The sequence below is a fragment of the Argopecten irradians genome, chromosome 5 (genome assembly GCF_041381155.1).
Source record: "Argopecten irradians isolate NY chromosome 5, Ai_NY, whole genome shotgun sequence".
Lineage (NCBI taxonomy): Eukaryota > Metazoa > Mollusca > Bivalvia > Pectinida > Pectinidae > Argopecten > Argopecten irradians.
The window spans coordinates 16363406-16389073 of record NC_091138.1 but is presented as its reverse complement, the minus strand read 5'-3'; the positions used below and the strand labels follow the sequence as shown (position 1 = coordinate 16389073).

Below are 25668 nucleotides of genomic sequence, written 5' to 3'. Positions count from 1 at the left end.
AAGTGAATTCATGATTGCACGTTATCTTTTATGACCCTCTGTGGAGGGATACAGCTAGACATGTCTCCCTGGAATCAGTTATGATCTCGAGGGCGAGTAAATCCATACATTTGTTATATTCAACATCAACAAGAGAAAAATTACTTGTATAAATATTTGCCAAAAACGTTGCTAAATCCATCGGAATGCAGTCAATGAGATCAATGTCGTGCCCTGACCCCATGTATATAAACCATTAATGGCCGTAGAGCAGAGTTAATAGATTTGTTTTTGTAAGTAGCATCTTTGTCGTAAAATAATTAGCAACATTGTTGCCATTTTCGTTGAAGTTGCAGACAACGTCCGCTTCTGGTCACACGTGGAGCTATCAATGGGTAATTTCCCTCAAGAGTCATTTCCCCACCTCGTCTTCCAATTCCAGTGAAATTGCTTACTTATTCAATGTCATTTTATCAAGTTTAATCCAATCAGAACTTTCTAAATGAAAGTGAGGCATACCAATAGCTGTTTTATTAAAGTTTGATAGTCTTGCTCAAACACATTGTATCATGAGTGGCATAACCGTTATGATAATGAATCCTCATAAGATTGGGTGCGTGGCTAGATTAATATACTATTAATAACCAACCAGTTAAAAACGGCCTCCTGTTTGTTAAGTGAATGTGTGTTGCGTGTGTACTTTTCACTTTAATGTCAATATAATCATCTCCGTCCCAATGAGGGACTATGCAGTATGTGAAATACATGTCAAGAGGTTGTTTTCATAATTGAGCACTATACCGGGACGTGCAGTTTATATTGAGAGCGTTATGGAAGTTGTGATTATAATATGTCATATCCTGCATGTCCTGTTATTGCACGCGCTACCTCTATGACATATGGTTTATACCAAGTCAAAGATAAATTCAGGATTGTGAATGAAGAATGGACGGAAAGAATCATAGAATCGAATAACGGTACACTATGGTTGACTGTGTGGCTTTGGAGTTGGATGTCGCTCTATCTTTAATCTTCAAATGAAGTCTCTGCGAGCCTGTGAATGATCAGTATTTTCCTCCTGAACTGCAGTTTTACTATGAAATAATCCAGGGTTGGGTAAGACGTCAGTGATAGTAACCCCTGAAGTATCGAGGATGTGATCTTGTATGATTTAATTTAATTTTTGGTCTGTTAGAATTGCACCCCAAGGGAGGGAAGGTAACTGACTGATCAGAAATGGTATGCTAGTGTATTATTTAGGCTGGATGTAAGGGTGAAAGAATTATGTATGTTTTTATATGTGTAATATATCATGCCTTTACATGCGACACTTTAATAAAATGTTTAAATTAAATTGAATTTCACGCGCGAGACAATCTGGTACCCGATACAGTGGCTTCTGTAACATGATACGTAGAATGTAACGCCTATGATTGCCGAGCATAAAATGCATTCTATCACCAACATAAATTATTCACAGTCACTATTAGCGGATGTTTATGTGAAACGTTAATAGTTTTTTAGATAATAACGAAAGACAACGCCTTAATTAATTACAGCGGTGCATATAAAATGCCAGTTGTAACATTTTGTGATATATGCTGCACCATCGTTACCAAACCGAGCACTCCCAACAAGTTCGGAGGGACAAAGGAACATGGCGTACTACTCCTACAGTAAGTTAACTTTTCTTCAAATTCTAAAATACATCGCACAATAAGCATATAAAGGTAAAGCTGGGGAAGCTAGGAACTTTTTGTACTCAAGTTTTCTATATTCTTCCTGTGTTTACGAATTTTGTAAAGTTAAATCAGTTAGTTAGTTAGTTAATTAAATTACTATGTATCATGAGTTGTATAACAGCTATGATTAAGAAACCTCATCAGGTAGGTTTGTTGATTAGATGAACACTAGGGTTAATTAAGGACGACCTTCTGTGTGTGAAGTGTGTTACGTGTGTGAAGAGCGTGCATGTTTTGGGAGACTGCAGTATGTTATGTTATGATTCTTTGTAACAGTGGAACTTTTTCCATTTTACATTATAAGACACTTCATAGTATACCCAAAGAAAGACATCCTATACGAAAGCATTTGGAGACTCATTTCCGACTGTTACAATATATGCTATACACATAAAATCCAATCTGTCAGACTGGAAAAACTCCTCAAGAATTGAAAAGGAAGAGCAATCAAAATCAGTTGACCGAAAGGTCAAACGCTGCAGTGGGCAGTAAATCACTGAGTTCATCGATATATATTTAGTGGCTGAGAACGGACATGAAAAAGAAATAAAATTAATGCGTTCGAACGAAATATCATTGAGTTTATTATCATATGGATGATATGACATTACTAGGATAGGGCCTACAACCTATCAAACATTACTTTACCTAATAAAGGTTACCCTTATTTTCAATGAATCTTTAATTTTCAAAGCTTGTTTAGTATACAGTGTATATTCATATTTACTTAATTACTGTGTGCTTTTAGAAGTCAAAATTTTCTTGTATTAAACTTTTTTTCTTATATAGATTTTTGGAAAGAGGAGTTCATACCATGAAAGAAAATGAAAGAAAAAACATATGTCCGTGAGCTCGTTTTTGAGCTACTGTCACTCAAAGATACCTAGTTGACAAAATATTGGATTTTATGGGAATTTTGCCGTTTTGACCATATACACAAGATATTAAAGCCATAATTTCCTAATGAGGTGTTTGATATGTATTTATGTTTGTATAATTTATTTTCCAGTAGTCTTCTTTTAAAATATACCAGTTTTGATCAAAAAGACTAATATTTTTTTCTCAGAATAACAAGATATGCTACCCCTACCCCTTAATTTTGAGCTACAAAATGCACCATTTTCAGCCATTTTTGCCAAATCTAACCCTTTATAGAAAACGTTCTGGTATTAAACTTTTGTTAATATTTTGCATATCAATAGGAAAAGGGTTGTTCTTTCAGAATCAGGCAGAAAAATGGGGGGGTCCATGTGCTTACTTTTTTGCCACACTTGAAAATTTGTTATTTTTTAGTATTTTAGAGTAAAAATTATAAGTGCTCAAATTACCATTAAATGTAAAAATAAAGTGAAAAAAGTGAATCATTTCATACATTAATGCTCAATATTTTAATTATCACGAACCAAGTAAAGATTTACAGCAAAAATTAGCTCAATACAGCTAAAAATGCTGGTGCAGTGATGATTCAAGTAAAAACATTTTCAGTAAAAAATGGTAAAGCTGTGGCTCTACTTGAAGCGAAAAAAGACACAATTTCAAAATGGCCGCCAAATGGGCCATTTCTTAAAATCCATGAAAAAAAAATCGGCTAAAGTTAGAACTGTAATTTTTTGACAAAATTTGCAACTGGCAACTTGCTACAGATATTGATAAATTGCATTTGAAAATCTCGTAACTTCTTTGATCTTTGTCGAAACGAGACTTCAACGGGACTGAAACCTCAGAAGAATACATGTATATTCATATTTACTTAATTACTGTGTGCTTTTATAATTCAGATATATGGTTTAATACAGTATATCATTATGTTACATTAATATTCAAATTCGATTGTGTCCAATTGTATTACCACAACAAGAGGCCCAATGGCATTAACGGTCATATGACAATCATGGCAACAGTTGTATAAAAATTGCATTAGAATAGATATGATTTCATGGTGGTCGTTGACTTGGTAACGATTTCAAAAATAACACTTGGTCAGGACCATGTCGGATCATTTCTGGCAAGTTTCAGCCAAATCGCAGTGGTAGAACTTGAGAAAGTAAAAATGTATTTTCAAGATGGCGTCTGTGGCGGCCATCTTGGATTTTGGATCGACTCGAAAAAACAACACTTGGTCGAGACCATAGTAGGATCATTTAAGGCAAGTTTTATCTAAATCGCACCGATAGACCTTGAAGATATCCAAAATGTTAATCGAAGATGGCGGCAATCTTGGATTTCAGATTGACTCGAAAAATAAAAAAGACTTGATTGGGACCATGTAAGGATAATTCCGGGCAAGTTTCAGCCAAATCACACATGCAGAACTGGAAAAGAAGTTCAAAATGTGTCTACAAGATGGCGCCTGTAGCGGCCATCTTGGATTTAAGATCAAAAAAAAAACAGTAATTGCATTCCCCTAATGATGTTTCGCATCAAATATGGTTGTAATCCACTCAAGGGTTAAGGAGGAGTAGGATTTTACAGCAAAATTTCATCAAAGGTCCCTTCTGAGCCCCGCCCCTCTATCCCCAAGGGATGAACCTTGCCCGTTTTATAAAGGATGATTGTCTTTACCCAATGATGTTTCACAACAAATATGGATGTAATCCACTCTAGTGTTAATTTTATATGGAGGAGTAAGAATTTAAAGCCAAAATTGATCAAAGTTCCCACTTCTGAGCCCCGCCCTTATGTCCGCAGGGGTCGGAACTAAATCGTTTGTAAAAAAATATGATTGTCCTTCCCCAATGATGTTTCACACCAAATATGGATGTAATTCACTCAATCGTTAGGGAGGAGTAGGCTTTCAAGCACAATAATTGTTTGTCCCTACGCAATATATTCGTTCCTACGCAATATCATTTCGTACCCACACAAATATTTAGTTCGAACGTAATAATATTATTTTCATGTCTGTTCCCAGCCACCGTGTGTTTATTTCCAATGTTGTTACATGGTTTTGCCACAATGACTCTTAATCTGGCTTATATTGTAAGGTTTATCCTAGACGATTAGCGTCAGTTCAGTTTGTTGAACTTTTTCTTCCCTGCAACCGCTGATGCCATTTTACTTCTGGCTCAAATTTTATCTTGACCTAGCTCCTTATTGTGGGCAAATACAAAATTATTAAGATCTTGGAAACTTTTAGCGGGGGATGTACTTTTTTTATATTCCTATATATTCGATTTGAATGTCGAGTGGTTATCAGTTATGTTGTTACATTGGTTAACCGGTTACTCGGTCGGAAGGCTGTTTACAGGTTACAAAACTCTGTGACCGCCTTATCGGACTTGTACGTGTCTCTTTATGATTGTTGTCCACCGGGAAATCACATGTTAACCAAAGTTCGACACATAATGTACAGTATTGACATGATATCCGAAGTGAATGAGTATTTAGCGCTATTGTAATAAACATTACATTGTACAAACATACATACTGACGCATGCATCCTCAAGTATAACATCCAGGAAAATAGTTGTGTATGGTGGACTTATCAGTAGAATTATTTGTGTATGGTGGACTTATCAGTAGAATTATTTGTGTATAGTGGAGTGGACTTATCAGTAGAATTATTTGTGTATGGTGGACTTATCAGTAGAATTATTTGTGTATGGTGGACTTATCAGTAGAATTATTTGTGTATGGTGGAGTGGACTTATCAGTAGAATTATTTGTGTATGGTGGACTTATCAGTAGAATTATTTGTGTATGGTGGACTTATCAGTAGAATTATTTGTGTATAGTGCACTTATCAGTGGAATTATTTGTGTATGGTGGACTTATCAGTAGAATTATTTGTGTATGGTGGAGTGGACTTATCAGTGGAATTATTTGTGTATGGTGGACTTATCAGTAGAATTATTTGTGTATGGTGGAGTGGACTTATCAGTGGAATTATTTGTGTATGGTGGACTTATCAGTGGAATTATTTGTGTATGGTGGAGTGGACTTATCCGTGGAATTATTTGTGTATGGTGGACTTATCAGTGGAATTATTTGTGGCGTGGAAAGTTGTCGCTCGTTTCCCGCAATTATGTCCAAACACAAAAATTTTAACAAGTGCAAGAGACCATCATCACGATGTCCAAGGGTCTTAACAAGGGGCAATACCTTGTTTCAATAAAAAAAGAAAATACTCAACGAACAAAGTTCCTGTCAAATGGCATTGTCATGACTTCTAGGGAATACGTATCTTAACGTATACAGTATGGGGATATGTTATGGACAAGCATAACCTTCTGATGGTTCTAGGTTCATCTTTTTATTTGGCGTGCAGCCTATAAAATTCTGATGACCTTTAAATGTTCTGGTTGGTTTTTAGTAGGATTATTAGCAGTCCTGGTATTCATATGCGAGGGCTACATGAATTCTGTGGATGACATTCGGCGATTGGAGAAGCGCTTGAAGAAAATGGCGGCTGAAGATGAGAGAAGGCGCGACGCAATATGGACTCGATGGGCAGAGTCTGTTGCAAATAGAGGCAAGAAGGCTGAGAAGCGCGTGGTTTATGGTACACCCATGGAACACAACCAATGGCCATGGCTAGTCTCTCTTCATTTTCTACGCCCGTTCGCATTTACAGAGAAAACAGGCATGAAGCACGTGTGTGGGGGAACCATCATAAGTTCGGATCCAGTGTGGGTCATTACGGCAGGACACTGCTTCAGGTAATATCATTAAAGACCTTATTTCAGGGTACCAATACAGTTATCGTTAGGAATCTTAAACAGAAGATGGGGAAGAACAATGCCTTTTAGTATATAATATACATTAACTGCAGTTAAGATAGGCATTCCACAAACAACTCGATCCTTATTCTATATATACTAATCGTACTCTTTAACTTCACAGTGAAGATGTATACGAGGAATTTAGTAATCCTGATAATTGGGAGGTGGTGATAAACGAATACAACCAATACCAACAGGAACCGAATCAGATCAAAGCACACATCGACGAGATACACCTTAGAAACTTCTCAGGTGAGTCATCAACTCACTCAATGACCAGATTTGTAAAGTCATCATACACATGGTTCTTTTCTTTAGACCGTCTTCACTATAACCACAAAGTGTTTCATAGTATGTCAACGACAAAGAAGAATTACTGTCGATAAATAATGGACTGTATGCTCTTATGTTCATTTACTAATTAAAATGTGTTGTGTTATTTCATAACGCTTTTTCATCCTATGCATGTTGCATCTTATCATATATTTTCTCTTTGTAAATCTTTCAGCTATCACTCTACTAAATGATATAGCTCTACTGAAGTTAAGGCCAATTCCACAGCTTCAACTCGAAGACGTCGCGGATCTCGATGAAGGAGAATTCAATACTGGTCAGCGGTGTTCTATTGCGGGTTGGGGCCAAGTTTCTTACCGTAAGTAGAAGTAATGGAGAGGAGGGCAAGAGACATACAGTAAGTAGAATTAGGGAGAAATGGGGACATGTTTCAGTAAAAGTAGCGGGGAGGGGGTGACAAGTTTCTTATCGTAAGTAGAAGTAGCTGGACGGGGGCAAGTGGCTTACCGTAAGAAGAAGTAGTAGCTGTATTTGGCCAATTAGTGGCAATCGTGATAGGGTTGAGCCTGGGTAATCTGCCTTTCAACAACTTGTAGCTATCGGGATAGGGTCGAGCCTGGGTTATTTGTCTTTCAACAACTTGTGGCTATCGGGAAAGGGTCGAGCCTGGGTAATCTGCCTTTCAACAACTTGTGGCTATCGTGACAGGGTCGAGCCCGTGTAATTTGCCTTTCAACAACTTGTAGCTATCGGGATAGGGTCGAGCCTGGGTAATTTGCCTTTCAACAACTTGTGGCTATCGTGACAGTGTCGAGCCCGTGTAATTTGCCTTTCAACAACTTGTAGCTATCGGGATAGGGTCGAGCCTGGGTAATCTGCCTTTCAACAACTTGTGGCAATCGTGATAGGGTCGAGCCTGTGTAATTTGCCTTTCAACAACTTGTAGCTATCGGGATAGGGTCGAACTTGAGTAATCTGCCTTTCAACAACTTGCGGCTATTGTGATAGGATCGAGCCTGTGTAATTTGCCTTTCAACAAATTGTGGCTATCAGGATAGGGTCGAGCCTGCGTAATCTGCCTTTCAACAACTTGCGGCTATCAGGATAGGGTCGAGTCTGGGTAATCCGGCTTTCAACAAGTTGTGGCTATCGGGATAGGGTCGAGCCTGGGTAATCTGCCTTTCAACAACTTGTGGCTATCGGGATAGGGTTTAGCTATTAATATAGAGTCGAGTCTAGATAAGATACCTGTTACATGAATTGTAGTTATTGACGAAGAGATAGCCAAAGACATTTTACAGCAATTTGTGGCTATTGGAATGGGGTGAACCGAACTTGTTTAGCTATTTCCTAATTTCTACTACACTTGGATGTTTTTTTTTCTGCTTATAACTACTTAGAACAAATTTCTTTTAACACTCTCTGTAAATTATCTGTGACACACAAATAACAGTATGAAGTTGTCAATTAGATCGTGTTTTTGATTCAGGTCCCTATGGTTTGGGTAACTTCATTCCCCTCATCGCCTCTGTTTCCCTGATTGATAACGATCGATGTAGCGAGTTGTACTCTGCAGCAAAGACTTTTACCTTCTACATTGATCAGTCAACCATCTGTGCAGGCTCGCAAGAGGGGCACGACGCGTGTCTGGTAAGTCGGCGAGGAGGATGATTTTCATTTCAAAATATTTTTATTAAATCATTAGATTTAATAGGGATTGGGCAGCAGGCTATGCCTATATAAGCCCTCTCCCTGTGGATACATATATGTACATCTCAAAATCATATATATATAATATATGTAATTTTACAGACAATATTGAAATTAAATATATATTTAGGATACACTTGTAAGTAATACTATGGTAACACTCCAATAATGAGCAGGTATAAAGAGCATGTTAAGTATATATATATATACATGTATATATGCATACCTATGCTTTTGTTTATAGTTAAAATGTGGATACTGTATAGCCAGATAATGATAAGTTGAAATTTATAATGGATTCATATCAGTTCAATATATACAGTTCCTTGATTTAAATCAGTTGATATTGATTTGAATTTATTTTAATTTGGATCCCTCAATATCACTCCCGCACAAGCCATTCCTAGTGACCGGGCAGTACTATAAAGTCAATAGTGTTACCACTGAGTACTGGTCCTAGTCAGGAATGTCCAGAGAAAGAGCCATACTGAGGGAGTATATTAAAACATATGCATATAAATTAATGATAACATTGGAGAAAAAAGGTTTATACATAATGTAATATAAAAATATGAGTGTTATAAGGGTTTACCTATGATCTACTCCTGTCAAAGAACTTGGTACAGACAAAGGATTAAACTTTTAATATTATATCTAGGTAATTCATTATAATAAAATGTAATATCAATAGTTTAATACAAATTTGAGAGACAAATAGTTGAGTTATTGTATGGATATATTTGAGAATATAGTAACCAATGCATACCTGCAGACAAAATAGTTGAATATATATATCCAAATCCTCCAATACTATTCATTCTTCATATTTTATGAAACAGTTAGATTATGTTTGTATAAGAAGTCATAAACATGTTAATATTCATATAATATTGGATAGTACAATATGAATTATTTTGCTAAATTTTAATATATACTTGTATAAGAGAGGTATATATGGTGGGCTCAAAGTCTGCCAGATGATTCAATAAAGGTTTGGACACAGGCACACAGGTTTGAATTTATCTCATGGCTAAGGTGATTACTTCCCTTTAATAGAATGTCAACATTCATATGTAAATGTTGAGAAAGATTCAGGTCTAGATTCAGGTGAAGGTTTAATTGGATGTCAAGTTGTAAATGAGACAGAGAAGTTAACAAGCTCTGACGTTGGACTGCATATCTAGGACAGAAGAGAAAGAAGTGATCAACATCTTCAGTAGAGTATCCACAAATACAGGATGGACTATTAGAAAGATGGTCTTTATAGAGATCAGAATTTAGCTGACTTGCTCGATTACGAAGTTGACACATAATGATATTAAAATACCTAGTTCCACCATACTTAAAAGCATCAGTACATTTATCATCAACATTGACGGGGATGGCATGACGGGTAAGGCTCCTTTTGAGTTCGCTTATTGAACCCATATCATAGAAGACACAGTCAGGTTTATTCCACCAAGACATCATATAGGGATAAAAACTTTTAAAATACATGGAAGACCTACAAATGGGGGTTTGAAATATACGTTGATGTCTTACATCATGAGACACTTGACTATGATCAATAATAAAAGGTATAACGTGTTCAAGTAGATAGTCAGGGGTTTCATGATTAATTATTTTAAAAAATAACATATGATGTTGATCAATTCTACGTTTTTTGAGAGTGTCCCAACCAAGTTCATTATAGATAACAGCATGACTAGTACCTCTGCGTAAACCAGATATGACTCTAGCAGCATCAAGTTGGATAGATTGTAAAAGTTCGGATTACGTTTGATTGCAATTATTCCATACAACAATTGCATATTCCAGGTTAGGGCGTATATATGATTTGTATAGAATTTCTAATGTTTTCCTATCAAGATTAACCTTAAGTGATCTTAACACATTTATTTTTTGTAGGTATTTTCAAATATAAAATTTATATGGTTAGACCATGTCCCATGATTATTCAAAATAACTCCAAGGTGTTTATGTTTATTTACATTGGTTACAGTATTATTCATGAAAATAAGGTCAGGATGAAGTATATCAGCATTATGTTTATTTGAAATTAAAAGTGCTTCTGTTTTATTTGGGTTAAAAAGAATTCCCCATTTATTCGCCCATAGATATTCTATTCAAATCATTATTTAGTATTTCAGCTGCAGCTACCTGATCATTATCTATCAGTACAAATAGGGAAGTATCATCTGCGAAAAATTTGACATTTGAATAAATTTCATTTTCCAAATCATTTATATATATGAGAAATAAATATGGTCCAAGTACTGAGCCTTGAGGTACTCCGGCTGTTACAGCTTTCCACATTGATTTATATCCATCAATAATTACTCTTTGCTGCCTATCAATCAAATAATTAGAAAGCCATTTTAAAATATTATCATTTATACCATATTTTTTCAATTTATATATAAGTCCGTCATGCCAAACCCTGTCAAATGCTTTACTGATATCACAAAACACTAATCTTGCTTCTTTTCTTCTATCAAGCTGTTTCATAATTGTATCATATATTGAAATAAGTTGGTTAACAGTAGAGTCTTTAGGGAGAAAGCCAGATTGATTTTTGGAAATTATTCCATTCATGGATAGATAGTTAAAAAGATATTTAAAAACAATTTTCTCTAACATCTTACTAAATATTGATGTAACGGATATGGGTCTATAGTTGGATGGATCACTTCTCACCCCCTTGCCCTTGAATATATCTGTTACATTAGCATTTTTCCAAATTTGCGGTATATAACCAATTTCAATAGATTTAGATAGAGATATCATTGTGTATATATTGATTGTCTCCAACATTGGGTCCTGGGTTTGGATGAACATCTAGACATTGTAGAAGAAGTAAACTTTTTGTTCTAAATTTGAAGTTGAGATTTTTATTAACCAGGCTCAAAGACAGGAGGAGATCATAAAACTTATATGTATCTGACATCAGTTGTAACACTACATCCGTGATAGAACCCACAGCCTGGATAAGCTTAGGGAAATTCATATTTATATATAATGAGAGATAAAGATTGACCACAAATCTATCCAGATCATGAGTTTCCCAGGATGTAGTGATAACATAGAATATCGACATATTGTCCTAATAATTAAATTGAAATTTTTCAATACATTGCATTTATTTGAAAAAAATTATGTTTTACATGACTAAGATTGAGATTAAATGAAGCGCTTGCTTTATGATGGTTTGACCATTCCAAACAGTACGGAAATTATTCAGTGTGTCATATTTTAAGCATTTCAAACGATGGGAATTTGAGAGAAGGGAAAGAATTATTAGTGCTAGCGATTTACACAAGTTTTACTCGAAACACGTGTACGTTGTGACAATTTTAGGCAGAATCAGTATAATATTGGATAGTGGGTTACAGTAACGTTACTATTGGGAGTTTACTGGACGACTTATTATCACATGTACATTGTACATGAACTCGGACATTAGTACCGAGTCGGAGAAAAGAGATTATGATGAGGGAAAGGTATGTTATAGATCTACTATGTACAATATTAAACAATATATAATCGTACACCACGACCGTGCGTACACATTGTGAATTGGACGGGATGTTATGTTTCCGCGAATTACTAGGCAGTTACATTGTATTTAAGTTGAATATAGCTACATATATATCTATATGCAACTGGATAATAACAAATTACCCATCTTTGGAGGTCAATAGTTTGTTTAAGTTTGTTTACTTTTTGTTGTTATTGGGCATGGTTATCTTTGGATACAGTGTAATATACATGTACACGTTAGCCCTGTGTGCATCACACGTGTGTGTTTTCACCATAATATCGGGTAACGCGTGTGAGAAAAACACTCAGTGGCTGCTGAAACGTAAGATAAATAAAACAACCAAGTTGTGTTTTGGCCACAAATTTACGACGTTGAGTGTATGTCCAGGGGTGTATAGATCGTAATCAAACTGAAATTATCGGAACCCTGAAGTTCACGAGGAACTGCGCCCATGAGGTGTCTAAAATGCTTGCAGATATTTCCAAAGCATGCAAAAAATATTTGTACATTCATTAAAAACAAACAACATCCGGTGTGTTTTGTTCGATTGAATACACGTTACATGCTGAATTACTAAATTTTATGTATAAATAACATATGTATAAGATGTAAAACCTACAGACAATATGCCTAGTCATAACATGTGTGCACATATTCCATGACAGACTATGAAGATTGGCCATAACTTAGATAATTTATTAAATAGTATTATATATTTACCGGTTACCTGTGCATTTAATAGTTGACATATTCCTGAATTATCGAAGACATAGCTGCACATTTACATATTTCGAAGGGAGGAGGGAGTGATTTCATACTAATATTATTTATCAACAATAATTTGTGTACATGAGTAAGATTCTATCAACAAAGATTGTGATAAACCTGTATTTATGTAAATATTATATGTGCTTTTATATGAATTTTTTTTTGAAAACTTTTCAGATGTAGGGTCACTGAAACCATCAATACGTAGTGTATAAGTGTATAGTAACGTAATAAATAAGAGCTGGTAATACAGCCACATGTATCAGTATAATAGTACATGTTGATATATACATGTACAACATGTATAATAAGTTAATGCACATATAAAGGTATTAGGTAAATAATTATGTGAGAAAAAAAAAATGGTTTACAAATTGTATCATGTATTTAGAAAGTAAAATAATACTTATTCATGTGCATGATTCATTTTGTACATATATTTCTTATTAATTTGTACTTTTTTACAATGACTGAACTGTAGAAAAATAATCAGTAAGTATATAAGTTAGTTTCCATGAATTGAATGTAATAGCGTGGAACATAGAAGGCCAATAGTTTTATAGTGCATGTAAGTACATTGAATACATTCTCATACCATTTTATACATTATGTAGTACTACTGGGAATGCATAGATTATACAGTGTCAATAAAATTAATACATATATAAAACTCTTAAGATGTTTACATCATATTTGGTAAGCTTTTTCTTAGCTTTACACCAGGAATATTTCACATACATTACACTTGTAAATATTTTAGAGTTTGTGAGATGAGGAGCCAGATTTGGCAGGGCGCGATGAGGAGGCAGAGACTGGTTTCACTTTAGGTTTATTTGGATTTGGTGCATTCCTTTGTGGGTTCACCAGCTGACTATGTGTTTTCATGTTGGCCACGGTACGAGGACCGCGATTATGTTCAGGCCGGGGTGGTGGATCAGGGTATGCAGATATTTCGTCCAGGGTTGTTACCTGTGCCTTACTCCCCGATAGATTGCGGATAACGATCCTGCCATCATTAGTCCATGTCCCTCCGATGAGCCCTTGTCGTTTAAGGAATCTCGCCTTCGCATAGACGGCAGTGCGCTGTTTGGTCAAGGCTTCGTTGATGAAGAACTGAGCAGCTGTGGATGGTGAGGGGGATTCCGGATCGTGGTCAGATGATGAAGATTTCCTGCGAGATGGGAAGAAACTGAATCTGGCATCATATACTAAGGCTCTAGTGCGGTACGAAACAAACCTCACAATGATATCCCGCGGATATTTAGTAGACTTAGGACCCACACGATGGGAGCGACTAATGTCATTTGTGGTTACCATGACACCAAGCACATCATTACATGAAGACAATATGAGGTCATCAGTGTTTTCATTATCGGATTCTGGTATACCCCTAAACTTCAGGCAGTTACGCCTAGAATATTGTTCTAGGTCGTCTAACCTATTTTCAAGAAATTGGACACGTTGCTGGAGTGGGGTGATACCCAAGGATGATACTAATGAGTCCTTAATCAGGGAGTTACTCAATAGTTGAGTGACAACCTCTTGTATGACTGCGGGGTCAGTGATGCCCTGAACTGTTTTCACACTTTTCTGAATGGCACTTGATAGATTCAGTTTCCTCCGACATGGTTCAAAGTAAAGTAATGATATTGGTACACACAAGGGGCGATAGTGTCATTCAGGGGTCGTGAAGGTTAAAGCACCTGCATATACACGTAAACAATATGGCGGGTGTTCAGTAGTGGTCAGTAGTGGTCACTTCAAATTTTCAGACACATATTACACATTAATTGGTGAATGAGACATGAGTCACTGGGCATCAATGTATTGTTCAGCTCTTACCAGAACATAATTTCCACTTTGTCTTGATGCTTCGATTCTTGGACACACATATACGTCAAAAATTTCTCAAACCATTTTTCCAATGTACGTTTCCGCTCGACCGGAAGGCCATGAGGAGGATGATGTAATGGATTCCATGATGGATGATGCATTTTTAGCGCTGTGTGTGTATATTTTGGCCACCATGCGTAAAACGTACGTTTGGAAAAAAAAACATGCGTTAAACGTATGTTTAACATATACATAGATACATAGATACATAGATTTATTCTGACAACATACATGTTAACATGTACAGGATTTTTTATAATCCTATAATAGTCAGCTCTTAGAAATTCACGGATTTATTTTTTCAGTGTATAAATACTTTAGTGGCTGATTTTTCCAATGTGAATCGAGTTCATATTCAAATTGCTTAACTGTCCTAGATTGAACAACATTTGATGGGAGACTGTTCCAAGTATTCACGACTCTCTGGGTAAACGAGTGTTTTCTCACGCACAGCCTTGAATGCTCTTTGTACACTTTCAAATCATGTCCGCGGGTACTTGATCCCTGGTTGATTGAAAACAAATCTGCGACTTCTTTATCGTATTTTCCAGAAAGTATTTTGTACATTTCAATCATATCCCCACGTGACCGCCTGTATGCTAACGTTGGAAGTTGGAGTTTACGCAAACGTTCTGTATATGGCAAAGTTGAGAGACCTGGCACTTGCTTTGTTGCTCGACGTTGAACGTTTTCTATTGTTGTTACATGCTTTTCCAAATACGGACACCAGGCTTGAACAGCATATTCAATATGAGGCCTAACTAATGCCGTGTATAAAAGTTTAAAACTGTTCTGGTCCATGTATTCCATTGTCCTCCGCAACACTCCCATGATTGAATTTGCTTTGTTGACCTTTTCACATACATGTTTGTCAAAGGTAAGTTTATCATCTATGGTGACACCAATATCCTTCTCCGAGTCAACAAATTTTAAAAATTGGGCATTTTCCTTCAGTCTGTATCCATATTTAGTTGTATTTGAATATCCCAATCGCATCATTTTACATTTAACTGGGTGGAAGCAGAGTTTCCAAATATCTGACCATTGGCTTAATGAATATATATCATGTTGTAATATTTTGCAATCCTCTTCATTTTTTATTGATCTAAAAGCTTTCGTATCATCCGCATACAGATAGGTGTCTGTCCCGGTACTTGTTACATCGGGCATATCATTTATATAGAGAACAAAGAGAAGTGGTCCCAACACAGATCCTTGTGGTATCCCGCTTAAAACTGGATTCCACTCCGACGTTTTGCCATTCACTACAACTCTTTGTTTTCTTCCAAACAGAAAGGCTTGGATCCAGATTGAAAACTGACCACCGATGCCATATTTTGCGAGTTAATGTACTAGTCGGCCATGAGGTACTTTGTCGAAAGCCTTCATAAAGTCACAGTATATAATATCCACGCATGCTCCTTTATCCAAAATATCTGTCCATTTATCCATGACATTGATAAGTTGAAGAACCGTGGATCTACTGTCTATAAAACCAAACTGAGCGTTACTAAATAGCTTATTTCTTTTCATGTGACTCATTATTTTATCCCTTATTATTGATTTAATAATTTACAAACAACACTGGTCAGGCTTACTGGTCTGTAGTTTGAAGCCTCCTTCCGATCTCCTTTCTTAAATATTGCCGTTATATTAGCGCATTTCCAGTCCGCAGGTAATTTCCCAGTGTCGATTGATGTTTGAAATATTAATGTTAGAGGATGGCATATAATATCGCGTGTCTCTTTAAGAACTCTAGGATGGATCATATCCGGTCCAGGTGATTTTGAAATTTTCAACTTCATTAGCTTCTTCTGCACGACTTCTGGTGAAATATTTAATTGAGTGATCGGTTCCACATCAATCTTTTCAATATCAGGTAGTGATTTATCTTGTTTTACGTACGTTTGTTTTCTACAACATGTAAAACAGACGTCTGTTAAAATAACCCTACTACATGTAAATACATGTAAAACATTAGTTTTATCAAGGTTATTGAAGACCTGCAGTGGGTTTTTTTTTCGCGAAAATGATATGCCCATATGCAAATACATGTTTAATAGCATCCGGGGAGTTCCGATTATATTCTTGTTGATTTTGCTTGTATTTTAAAAAAATGGATGAACATGAATAAAGGTTGCTATGTAAAAAACCTGTTCAACACGTACACAATATTACCTTATCGGATATAAATGTGCGACAGTTACATCCGAGGCGTTCCGAGTGCGGACTGCATAGCGGTATACGGGCGAGCGCTGAATGCCTGGTACGTTTTGTTCGAAACATTTAAAATGAATCTTAATTATACAGCACATTTTACAATGTTGCTTATGTCGATTATAATCTCCAAAGCTGCAATGATACAATAATTGGCAAAGCAAAGGGCCAAGGTCTTGTCAAATGTAAGTTACATCATGAGATTAATTTTCACGATTTTAAAATATGGAAATATTATTTGGTGTCGTCATGTATTTTGTTAAACAAACCGATGTATTCCTAGATCAATTACTTTAATTTGTATTCATAGAATATGTTTAAATGTTACTCTGAGATCCTGTGTTAACATCCGAAGTTTCTGCAAACACAACATTAATTGATTTCTGGACTCACTGAGCCAGAATTTGAAACAATTGAAAATGGGGCACGACTTTAGCAAAGATTCTAGCCTTTATTAAAAATGTAAGTGATGAAGTGACGTTCAGGACAAATTGATATAGGAAAAATAAAATCATGCTAAAATTATGAAATTCGTCAATATATAGTCACTCGTTTGTAAATACAACATACTATGTACGAAAAAATATCAGCCATTGGACAGGAACCGAAAATACTAATAAAATGGAACTAAACTTTACTTTTGAAAATGAATAATATATGGTGCAGCTTCAAAGACCATGTAAATGTACCTAAAAAATGTGGATTTTTTAATAGGATCAAACGTATGTATAACACGTTTTGATACGTCCGTTTTACATGCGTTTATATAGACGCATATTTTACGTCTGTTTACCATGCGTATACGTTTCGTACGTACGTTTTACATACGTGGTCCTCAACATGCATTTTATAATGTACGTAAAACGTGCATTTTCTCTGTGTATCAATCAGTATGTTGTCACAGGAAACGTCCGCCATTTTAAGTACTGGAAATCATAATAAACAATAAAGTATTCAGCCCAAAATGGGCGACATTAATGTGTACACGATAATGTAAATGCTTATTAAATGTCGCTCTAAAATCTGGCTTCAGTGTTTCGCTTGGTATAACAATATAAATATATTATTACGTGTATAAGGCAATACTTATCTATGTTGGCATAACTAAATGTCATGCTAAATTACAGTGATTAATGAGTTTCAAGTTTTTCCTTGAATACATCACTGGGTATAATTATATCTATCACGTAAATCGCATGATATCCAGTGATTTTGCCCATGTAATATTTTTGCATATGTCACTGGTGTAATATAAGCTGGAGCGATTTTCATTGGTTGTTCCTTGCAGGAGATCCAATGTGTCGTCACGACAGAGTGGCCCACTAATACCCACGCTGCTAAAATTTAGTAATAATATTAATATGAGACATTGCAGAACCCTATATAGTTTACTTTAAAACTGTCCTTTGTTTTATCAAAATCCGCTTAGGAGGAGTCCGCCGGACAAAGTACCTCGTCACGTATACAGACAGACATACAGACGGACGGACAACCCGATTCCAGTATATATACTCCTCAACTTCGGCGCGGGAGTATAACAAATTGACGTTATGATTTCGAGGACAGTGGGACAAAATCGCTGCCTCTGCTCGAGTTGTGCACTACATGCTGGCTGTGACTACCTCGTTACGTGGTCAATCAGGGATCCAATGAGAAGACACTTCCGATTCCAGCATCAGACGCTACGGTTCCTTTGTTTACATTTAAGGCCCGGTCCCACTGGCATTTAGGAAAATTTGCGAATGCATTGCGCACATAATTGGCCGATATTCGCTGAACATACGCAATATTCGTAAATCGTACTTGTATCTGTCGCCAAACATCCGCACAGGTCCGCAATTATCCGTAATGGCGTGTTTTTCCGTTCCCAGGATTTTTGAACAGCACAAAATTTTGATTGCGGAAATCATTCGCATTAGATACGCTAATCGTACGCAATATATACTCAATACATGCTTAATATATGCGTTGTATATCCGCTGTTATTCGTTGATATCCGCAACTGACAGGGTATTGCGGCTTTATAGCGAACTGGAACAGTGTGTAAAATATATAGCGTACGTATCACGTTGACATCACGAATTCAAGTAATTTGTAGCGAATGCATATTGAGTTAAAGGCCCGGTCTCACTGAAAAGCGGATTCATTACAGATGAATTTTTAGTTTACAAATTTCGGCCGTTGTTCGTTGTCATCCGCAGCAACATTGGCTAAAAATAACAAATTTCCAAGTATAGATTACGGATAAATTAAATACGTACTGCAAATTTATTACGAACACAGGCGGATATTTCACGAATAAAAGCGAATACGAAAACGGATGCGCTCCTGTGAGAGGTACAATCGGTAAAATTGCCCAACAATACGGATATCTAACAAACAATTACGAATACATAATAATAACGCATATATTGAGGAAACAGATCTGAAATATTGCGATTGTTACGGGAATCTATTGATAATGCATTGCGCAGATGTAGCGGAAGGAACGGTGTATTGCGCATGTTGGGCATCTGAATTGCGGTGGTAAAAGAAGCGCGCTTGGGCCTTTCGGTATCACTTTTCACAACAACACGATCGCAACAAAACTGAACAAGCTGCAACTTTCATCCTACCTCCTCCAGTTACAAAGAAGGTCCAGTCGGTTTCAAACTCAAATCAAAGCAATCACCTTTTTCTCTGTCTTTGAAACAAGTTCATGACTTGAACAAGTTGATTGGTACATGTATGTCGTTGGATACCATTGTCATGCTGCATTGGTATTATTGCCGATGACCCATTATTACATCTGTACTTCTCGACGGACAGGAAAAATAGACAAATATGTCGATTTCTGCCATATTTATACAGCAGTTTTGGTTTACGAACACGTTTGTTATACATTCGTAAATTTTTCTCAAATCAAATGCAAAGCAGACGTAATACAAACGCTATCGATAATAATTTATCGAGCTTTTATGCGGTAATCTCCGCTAATTTTAGTGTTTTTGCTAAAATTATTATTGACATAATTGTCAGTATCTTTCAAGGAACATTTTGGTATTAATATTGTATTAGTTTACTGTGGATTCTCACAGTAATCTGTGTGTAATTATCTGACTGACTGCGGGTCAGTACTCTGGCCAGCATGGCCTCAGGTAGCAGTAAGGACGCCATTTTGAAAAAAGGGAAAACGGACGACAATTTCAAGCGAACACAATTGTTCAGCAGTCCGCTCGACCTCATCCCGGATACAGGTCCAAAAATTACGAAAAATGTGATCTCAAACAGGACCAATCAAAAGAATGACAATAATGGTAAAAAATCCACGTCCAAGTATTAATTCATGCCATCACATCTAGATCTGTATCTATACGATTATCACAGAATTGTACGCCAATAAAGTCATTGTCTGAAAGTTCGTGTGTGACCATACAAGTACACTTGCGATGGCAAGAATAGGTCGCCTGCCAATATATATCAGTTTAGATCAGTTTGGCCCTATTTTAAGGAACACTTGGTATTGAAACCTTTCCATTTTATTTGACAGGGTGACTCCGGTGGGCCGCTGATGTGTCAGAGTTCAGAGGATGATCGCTGGAAACTGGTAGGGATCGTATCTGTGGGCAACGAATGTGGGATGAAGGACTTTCCTGGGATCTACACTCGTGTCACCTATTATAGGGACTGGATCAGCAGAGTCATGCAACCTCCAAATGGTCACGTGGAGGTGTAAAATTCTATAAAACAGCCTGAATAGTCGCTAGTATCAGTAAAGTGATTGTTCATTTGGATGCAAAACGCCAAATGGGGCGACACTAACTTCATTTCCTACTTAAATAAATGCTACACGTAAGTTTCGTTTATAGTCTTTTATGTGTTCTAAAAATATTTTCAAATGTGAAAAATGTTATTCAGGAAGATGTCTCATTAATATTAGACAATTTGTAAAATAATAATTTAACTGCAATGTTAATGTATCATTTTTATTTAATTCAAAGTTAATCATTATAAATGAGTGTTTAAAGTCTCGTGATTTTATATAAAATCTATAAATGATTATTTAATTCATTTGATTTTTCATGAAATCATCAACAAATAATCAAACTTGAGTGTATATTACTTAATGCTAGTTCACTCTGACCAAAATCAATTCTGCTCTTAGCATCACTTATACATGAGATCCCAGAGGGATCTTGGCACTCACCAAAGATTAATCTATGTCTGACAATTGAAAGATAGATCTTTTCTCTGCTTTTCAAACTTTATCAATCGAAATCCAAGATGGCGGTCTGACGGTCATCTTGTTGACCGATCAGTCCCAAAATGCAATATGCACAACTACGGCCCTAGGGGAACTTACATGTGAAATTTGATGATGGTGGGGCTAAAAATAAATAACGATCGATAAGTTGGAAATATCAAACTGACTGGCACGTTTGATACACACAAAATAGAATTGATTCCAATGTACTTTAAAGTTATATGTTTTTCAAACCCACGAATCAAGATAAGCTTCTTCGACACCAAAAGTTACAAATATTTTGGAAATTACAGTTCTTTCAATGCATTGTTTTAATTTTACAAATACAAGCAAGAGGAAAAATGTTTTTAGCAGTACTGCTAAAAATCATTATATGTACATCTATAGTGAAGCAATGTGTCGCCCTTGCTTTGCAGGTGACACAAAAACAACAATTTTACAGTACATTATTTCTGTGTTGTAACTATTTTACAGTACATAATTTCTGAGTTGTAACTAACGTTTATAAGACATCTGAAGCTATTTGAATGATTTTCTCGCTTAATTCATCAAACCTTAAGGTTTTCAATAGATTAATGAAGAACAAGAGGCCCATATAGGCCTTAAAGGATTTGTGCAGTCAAAAATGATAATTTCAGTTTATGCTGGAAATGGCTTTATTAGCACGTGTAGAAACCTCTCCGTACCGCGCGCGAGCGGAATAACCCGTAAGCCGTCGATATCGTGGTCAAATTTTCTGACCACCCGATTATGCATATTTTCTAGCTCTAAAGCGTGTGACGTCACAATAGTCCGTGGTTTATAGCTGTACTATAACTGATGTGCTATCACTTATATCGACGGTCACAGGAAAAGTCGATCAACGATTTTTTATGATGACTTTTGTGTGAAGTTAATCGTACAATAAGTTTGGCTCGAATGTATATAACTAAAAGAGTGAAATTCGATGTTTCAAATACTCTAATTTATGCTCTAATAACAGGTATCTTCGTGTAATTATGAAAGAAAATCCGCACAGAAATAAAAGTTTCGGAATTTTTTTGTCGAGGAATTCAGCAACGAATAAGCTTTAATTAGATAATATTTTCATGTAGTCTGTATCTTTGATACATTGTGAATTGCAAAGTTTGTGACTGTAAAATGAAATTTTACGTAACAAGTAAAGAAATCCTTGATTAAAGCATCGAGGATATGATGCTTGACGTACGTACACACTGATGATTGATCATTACAAACATTGTGTTGTGTGTTTCTAACCGAATAAATTGAGATACATTTATTACAATACTGTCATACGTTTCAACATGTGGTAGAAAGAATTTATTTTTGATATAAAAGATCAAAATATTGAAATATTAAGCAAAACAAACTATTTTTTAAGACAGTACGGTCGCGTTCAATTTTTAACCGATATACGAATAGATACACCGATATAGATATATAATTAGCCATGTCTTTGGTTTGATGGTTATGTAATACCAGGACCAGGATGTTGTTTACCTGTACGCAACGCCATTCATCGAACTCACCTGTAATTACCTGGCCGCGGGCAATTTGCTATTCGGTGGACTATATATATGTCGTACACAGATAAAATATAAATGGAAGTTGACTTATTCGGAAACAAAAATGGTTCTAAAAACTATTTCAACTAAAGGTTTAACCTTAAAAATTATTCCAGTCAAGTACTGTAATAACGTAATCGTGGCATATAGCAATCTTCCGTAATTTCTAAGGTATAAGTAAGAATTCTAAGCATGTATTTTCACCGTTTCGAATCTACATGTATAGTCATACAAGAAGGGTTACAGCATTACCACACTAAATATACTTATTTAAATATCACTAAGTATGTTCATATATCACACTATTAAAATCTCGGTATGATATAGTATACAAAAGGTTCGATAATGAATAGGCTATTTTAAGGATTAGGATACTTTTTAAATAATGATTTTTTTTTTAAATCTACACTTACACTGTATCTAAAATCATATATCAGAAATATCATTGATGTATGTCTGCTTTTTAGTAAACGTTATGGATAAAGTTTCAAAGGCAACAATATAGATATACATATTATTTTCGGTATAAGATCGGGGCTCGGCACCATAAAACTTTCTCAGACAGATTTTTTACTCAAGTCTATGTTAAATCATATACTTGAGTAAAAAATCTGTCTGAGAATAGTTTTATGGTGCCGGGCCCTGTACTGCTACTCCAATATCACATAACTGACAACCGTCCACATTTTATTTTTACTCAAAAACTACGTCACCTGAGTTCGGATACAGAATAAAACAAAGACATTAAACACTTTATATTGGTCCATCAGGCCCTTGAAGTCAGTCAGTAATTTTATAAATTTGACTTTTTTAATCTATGAAGAGTACTAGTATTTGCTTCCATCAAACCTGAGAACTCAGAAGAAATTTTGTTGAAATTGTAGTTATTTTGACCCTATTTGGCCCTGCCCCTCTGGTCCCCCATGGGGTCAGCGAGGACCGATATGGATGTTAAAATGCTATATCTCAGGCTAATAATTCTAATCAAGTTTGATTCATTTCCTATGAAAATTGAGAAAACAATGTGTTTTTTTTCCCTATATAAAACAAGTAAACTTGACCCCCTACCCAGGGGAAAATCTGAGATCCCAGGACCATGAAATTCACAATATCTGTAAAGAGCTTTAAGACATTTCAATGTATAAAGAATATCTGATTCCATCAAATCTATGCATTCAGAAGTTTTTTGAAATTTTAGCCATTTTGACCCCTTTTGGCCCCGCCCCTCTGGCCCCTGAGGGTCGGCCAGGAGCAATATGGATATGATATTAAAATGCTATCTCAGACTAATAACTTTAACCAAGTTTGACTCATCTCTAATGAAAACTGAGCAAATAATGTTCATTAATGTGTTTTTCCTATATAAACTATAGTAAACTTGACCCCCTCCCCAGGGGGAAACGCAAAACTCCAGGGTTATATAATTCACAATTTTTGTAAAGGACCTTAAGACCTTTCTATCTATGAAGAATATTTGATTCTACCACATCTGTGAGTGGAGAAGAAGATTTTTTGAAATTTTAGTCAATTTTACCCCTTTTGGCCCGACCCACAGCCCCCTGAGGGGTGGGGGTCATATAATTCACAATTTTGATTGGCTTTATACCTTAGAAGGTTTGTGCAATTTCATTAAAATTGCTTCAGCGGTTTTGGAGAAGAAGTCGAAAATGTTTACAGACATACGATGGACGACACACGATGACGGACAAAAGGTGATTAGAATAGGTCAATTGAGACCTCAGTTACGGCACGTACAGCTTTAAACCAAAAGAAATATTGAAGACTATTTTCATATATAATACACTGACTGAAATATTAAAGAGTCTATGTTTCCCTGACTGAAATATACAATTCCTTTCGAATATCATATTACACACATTGATTAAAATATGTGAGATTTCGTCCAGATCTTCTTAGATACATAGACTGAAATACGCTGAAATATGAGATTTTCTTGACATCACCACACACATTTTCGAACTTTCATTCTAATGTCACACCACATACTGACTAAAATATGAGATTTCATTCTAGATCTGATATACCTTACAATGACTGAAATATGAGATTTTGTTTCAATATCATACTACACACTGACTGAAATACGTTGAAATATGATATTTTATTGATATCACTAAACACATTTAAATACGAACTGACTGAAATATGAGATTTTTTGGTCCATATATATGAGATTATATTCTGATACAATGAAATATGACATTGACTGCCACATATCATGTACCCTTATAACATACTATAAATGGTACAACACATCAAACACACACATAGTATCCTGTATTATACTGGAAACTAGACACATTCAAAGACAGTAATATCATACAATGGACTAGCTGACACACGAGATTGTCTGTACTTCTTTGTCTTGGCCCAAACACGGAACAGTCTGTACCGCGATGTCGCACATTGGTCTTGCTGGCTGTTCCCATAACGTCTGTACACCTGTATCACAGAGGTGGTCAGTGGTCAATCCTGCCTGTATAGTATTACAGTCCAGTTTGATGGCTGGATGGCCAGAATCTGGAGGCTTAGTCATTAACAAGTTTAGTGTAACATGCAGAGGAAAATCAAAGTCTGCTCCCAATGTCATCACCACCTGTTCCTGTAAAACAATAACATGATAAGTGGACTGAAGAAAGATTTTTTTTCAAGGAAGTAAACTCATAATTGTACTTGTTGGTTTACAATTTATACCATATGACCATCTGTGAAGAGATACTTCTAGAATTATCTCCCTGGAAGGAGTGGTTTTCTTGAAGGCGAATAAATCCATTATTTGTTATATTCAACATCAACACGAGAAAAATTATTTTAAGATATTTGCCAAGAACATTGCTAAATCCATCGGAATGCAATCAATAAGATCAACATCATTCCCTGACTCTGTGACATTAATGACTGTACAGGAGAATCTGCTGCATATTTTATACAGTTGTTTATTTGTTACTTGTAGCATCTTTGTCGTAAAATAATA

The 25668-nt window shown here is 35.8% G+C and overlaps 2 protein-coding genes across 3 annotated transcripts in view; one reads left to right on the top strand and one right to left on the bottom strand.

Moving 5' to 3' along the window:
* The first annotated feature begins 1548 nt into the window (after nt 1–1548).
* LOC138323011 (chymotrypsinogen B-like) lies at nt 1549–20700 on the top strand. 2 transcript variants are annotated; one of them, XM_069267324.1, is made up of 6 exons: nt 1549–1655; nt 6034–6379; nt 6564–6694; nt 6951–7094; nt 8226–8386; nt 20395–20700. In XM_069267324.1, the coding sequence occupies exons 1-6, from the start codon at nt 1637–1639 to the stop codon at nt 20578–20580; spliced, it is 987 nt and encodes a 328-aa protein (XP_069123425.1). In that variant the 5' UTR covers nt 1549–1636; the 3' UTR covers nt 20581–20700. The 2 variants fall into 2 exon arrangements, with proteins under 2 accessions (XP_069123425.1, XP_069123426.1); XM_069267325.1 differs by having other exon boundaries at nt 1576–1655; nt 6037–6379.
* Nucleotides 20701–24954: 4254 nt separating this feature from the next.
* LOC138323010 (germ cell-less protein-like 1) overlaps nt 24955–25668 on the bottom strand; it is a 34732-nt gene continuing 34018 nt past the window's right edge. Inside the window, exon 14 of the mRNA XM_069267323.1 lies at nt 24955–25296. Within this exon, the coding sequence (XP_069123424.1) occupies nt 25024–25296 (273 nt within the window). The 3' untranslated portion in view covers nt 24955–25023. The remainder of the gene's footprint in view (nt 25297–25668) is intronic.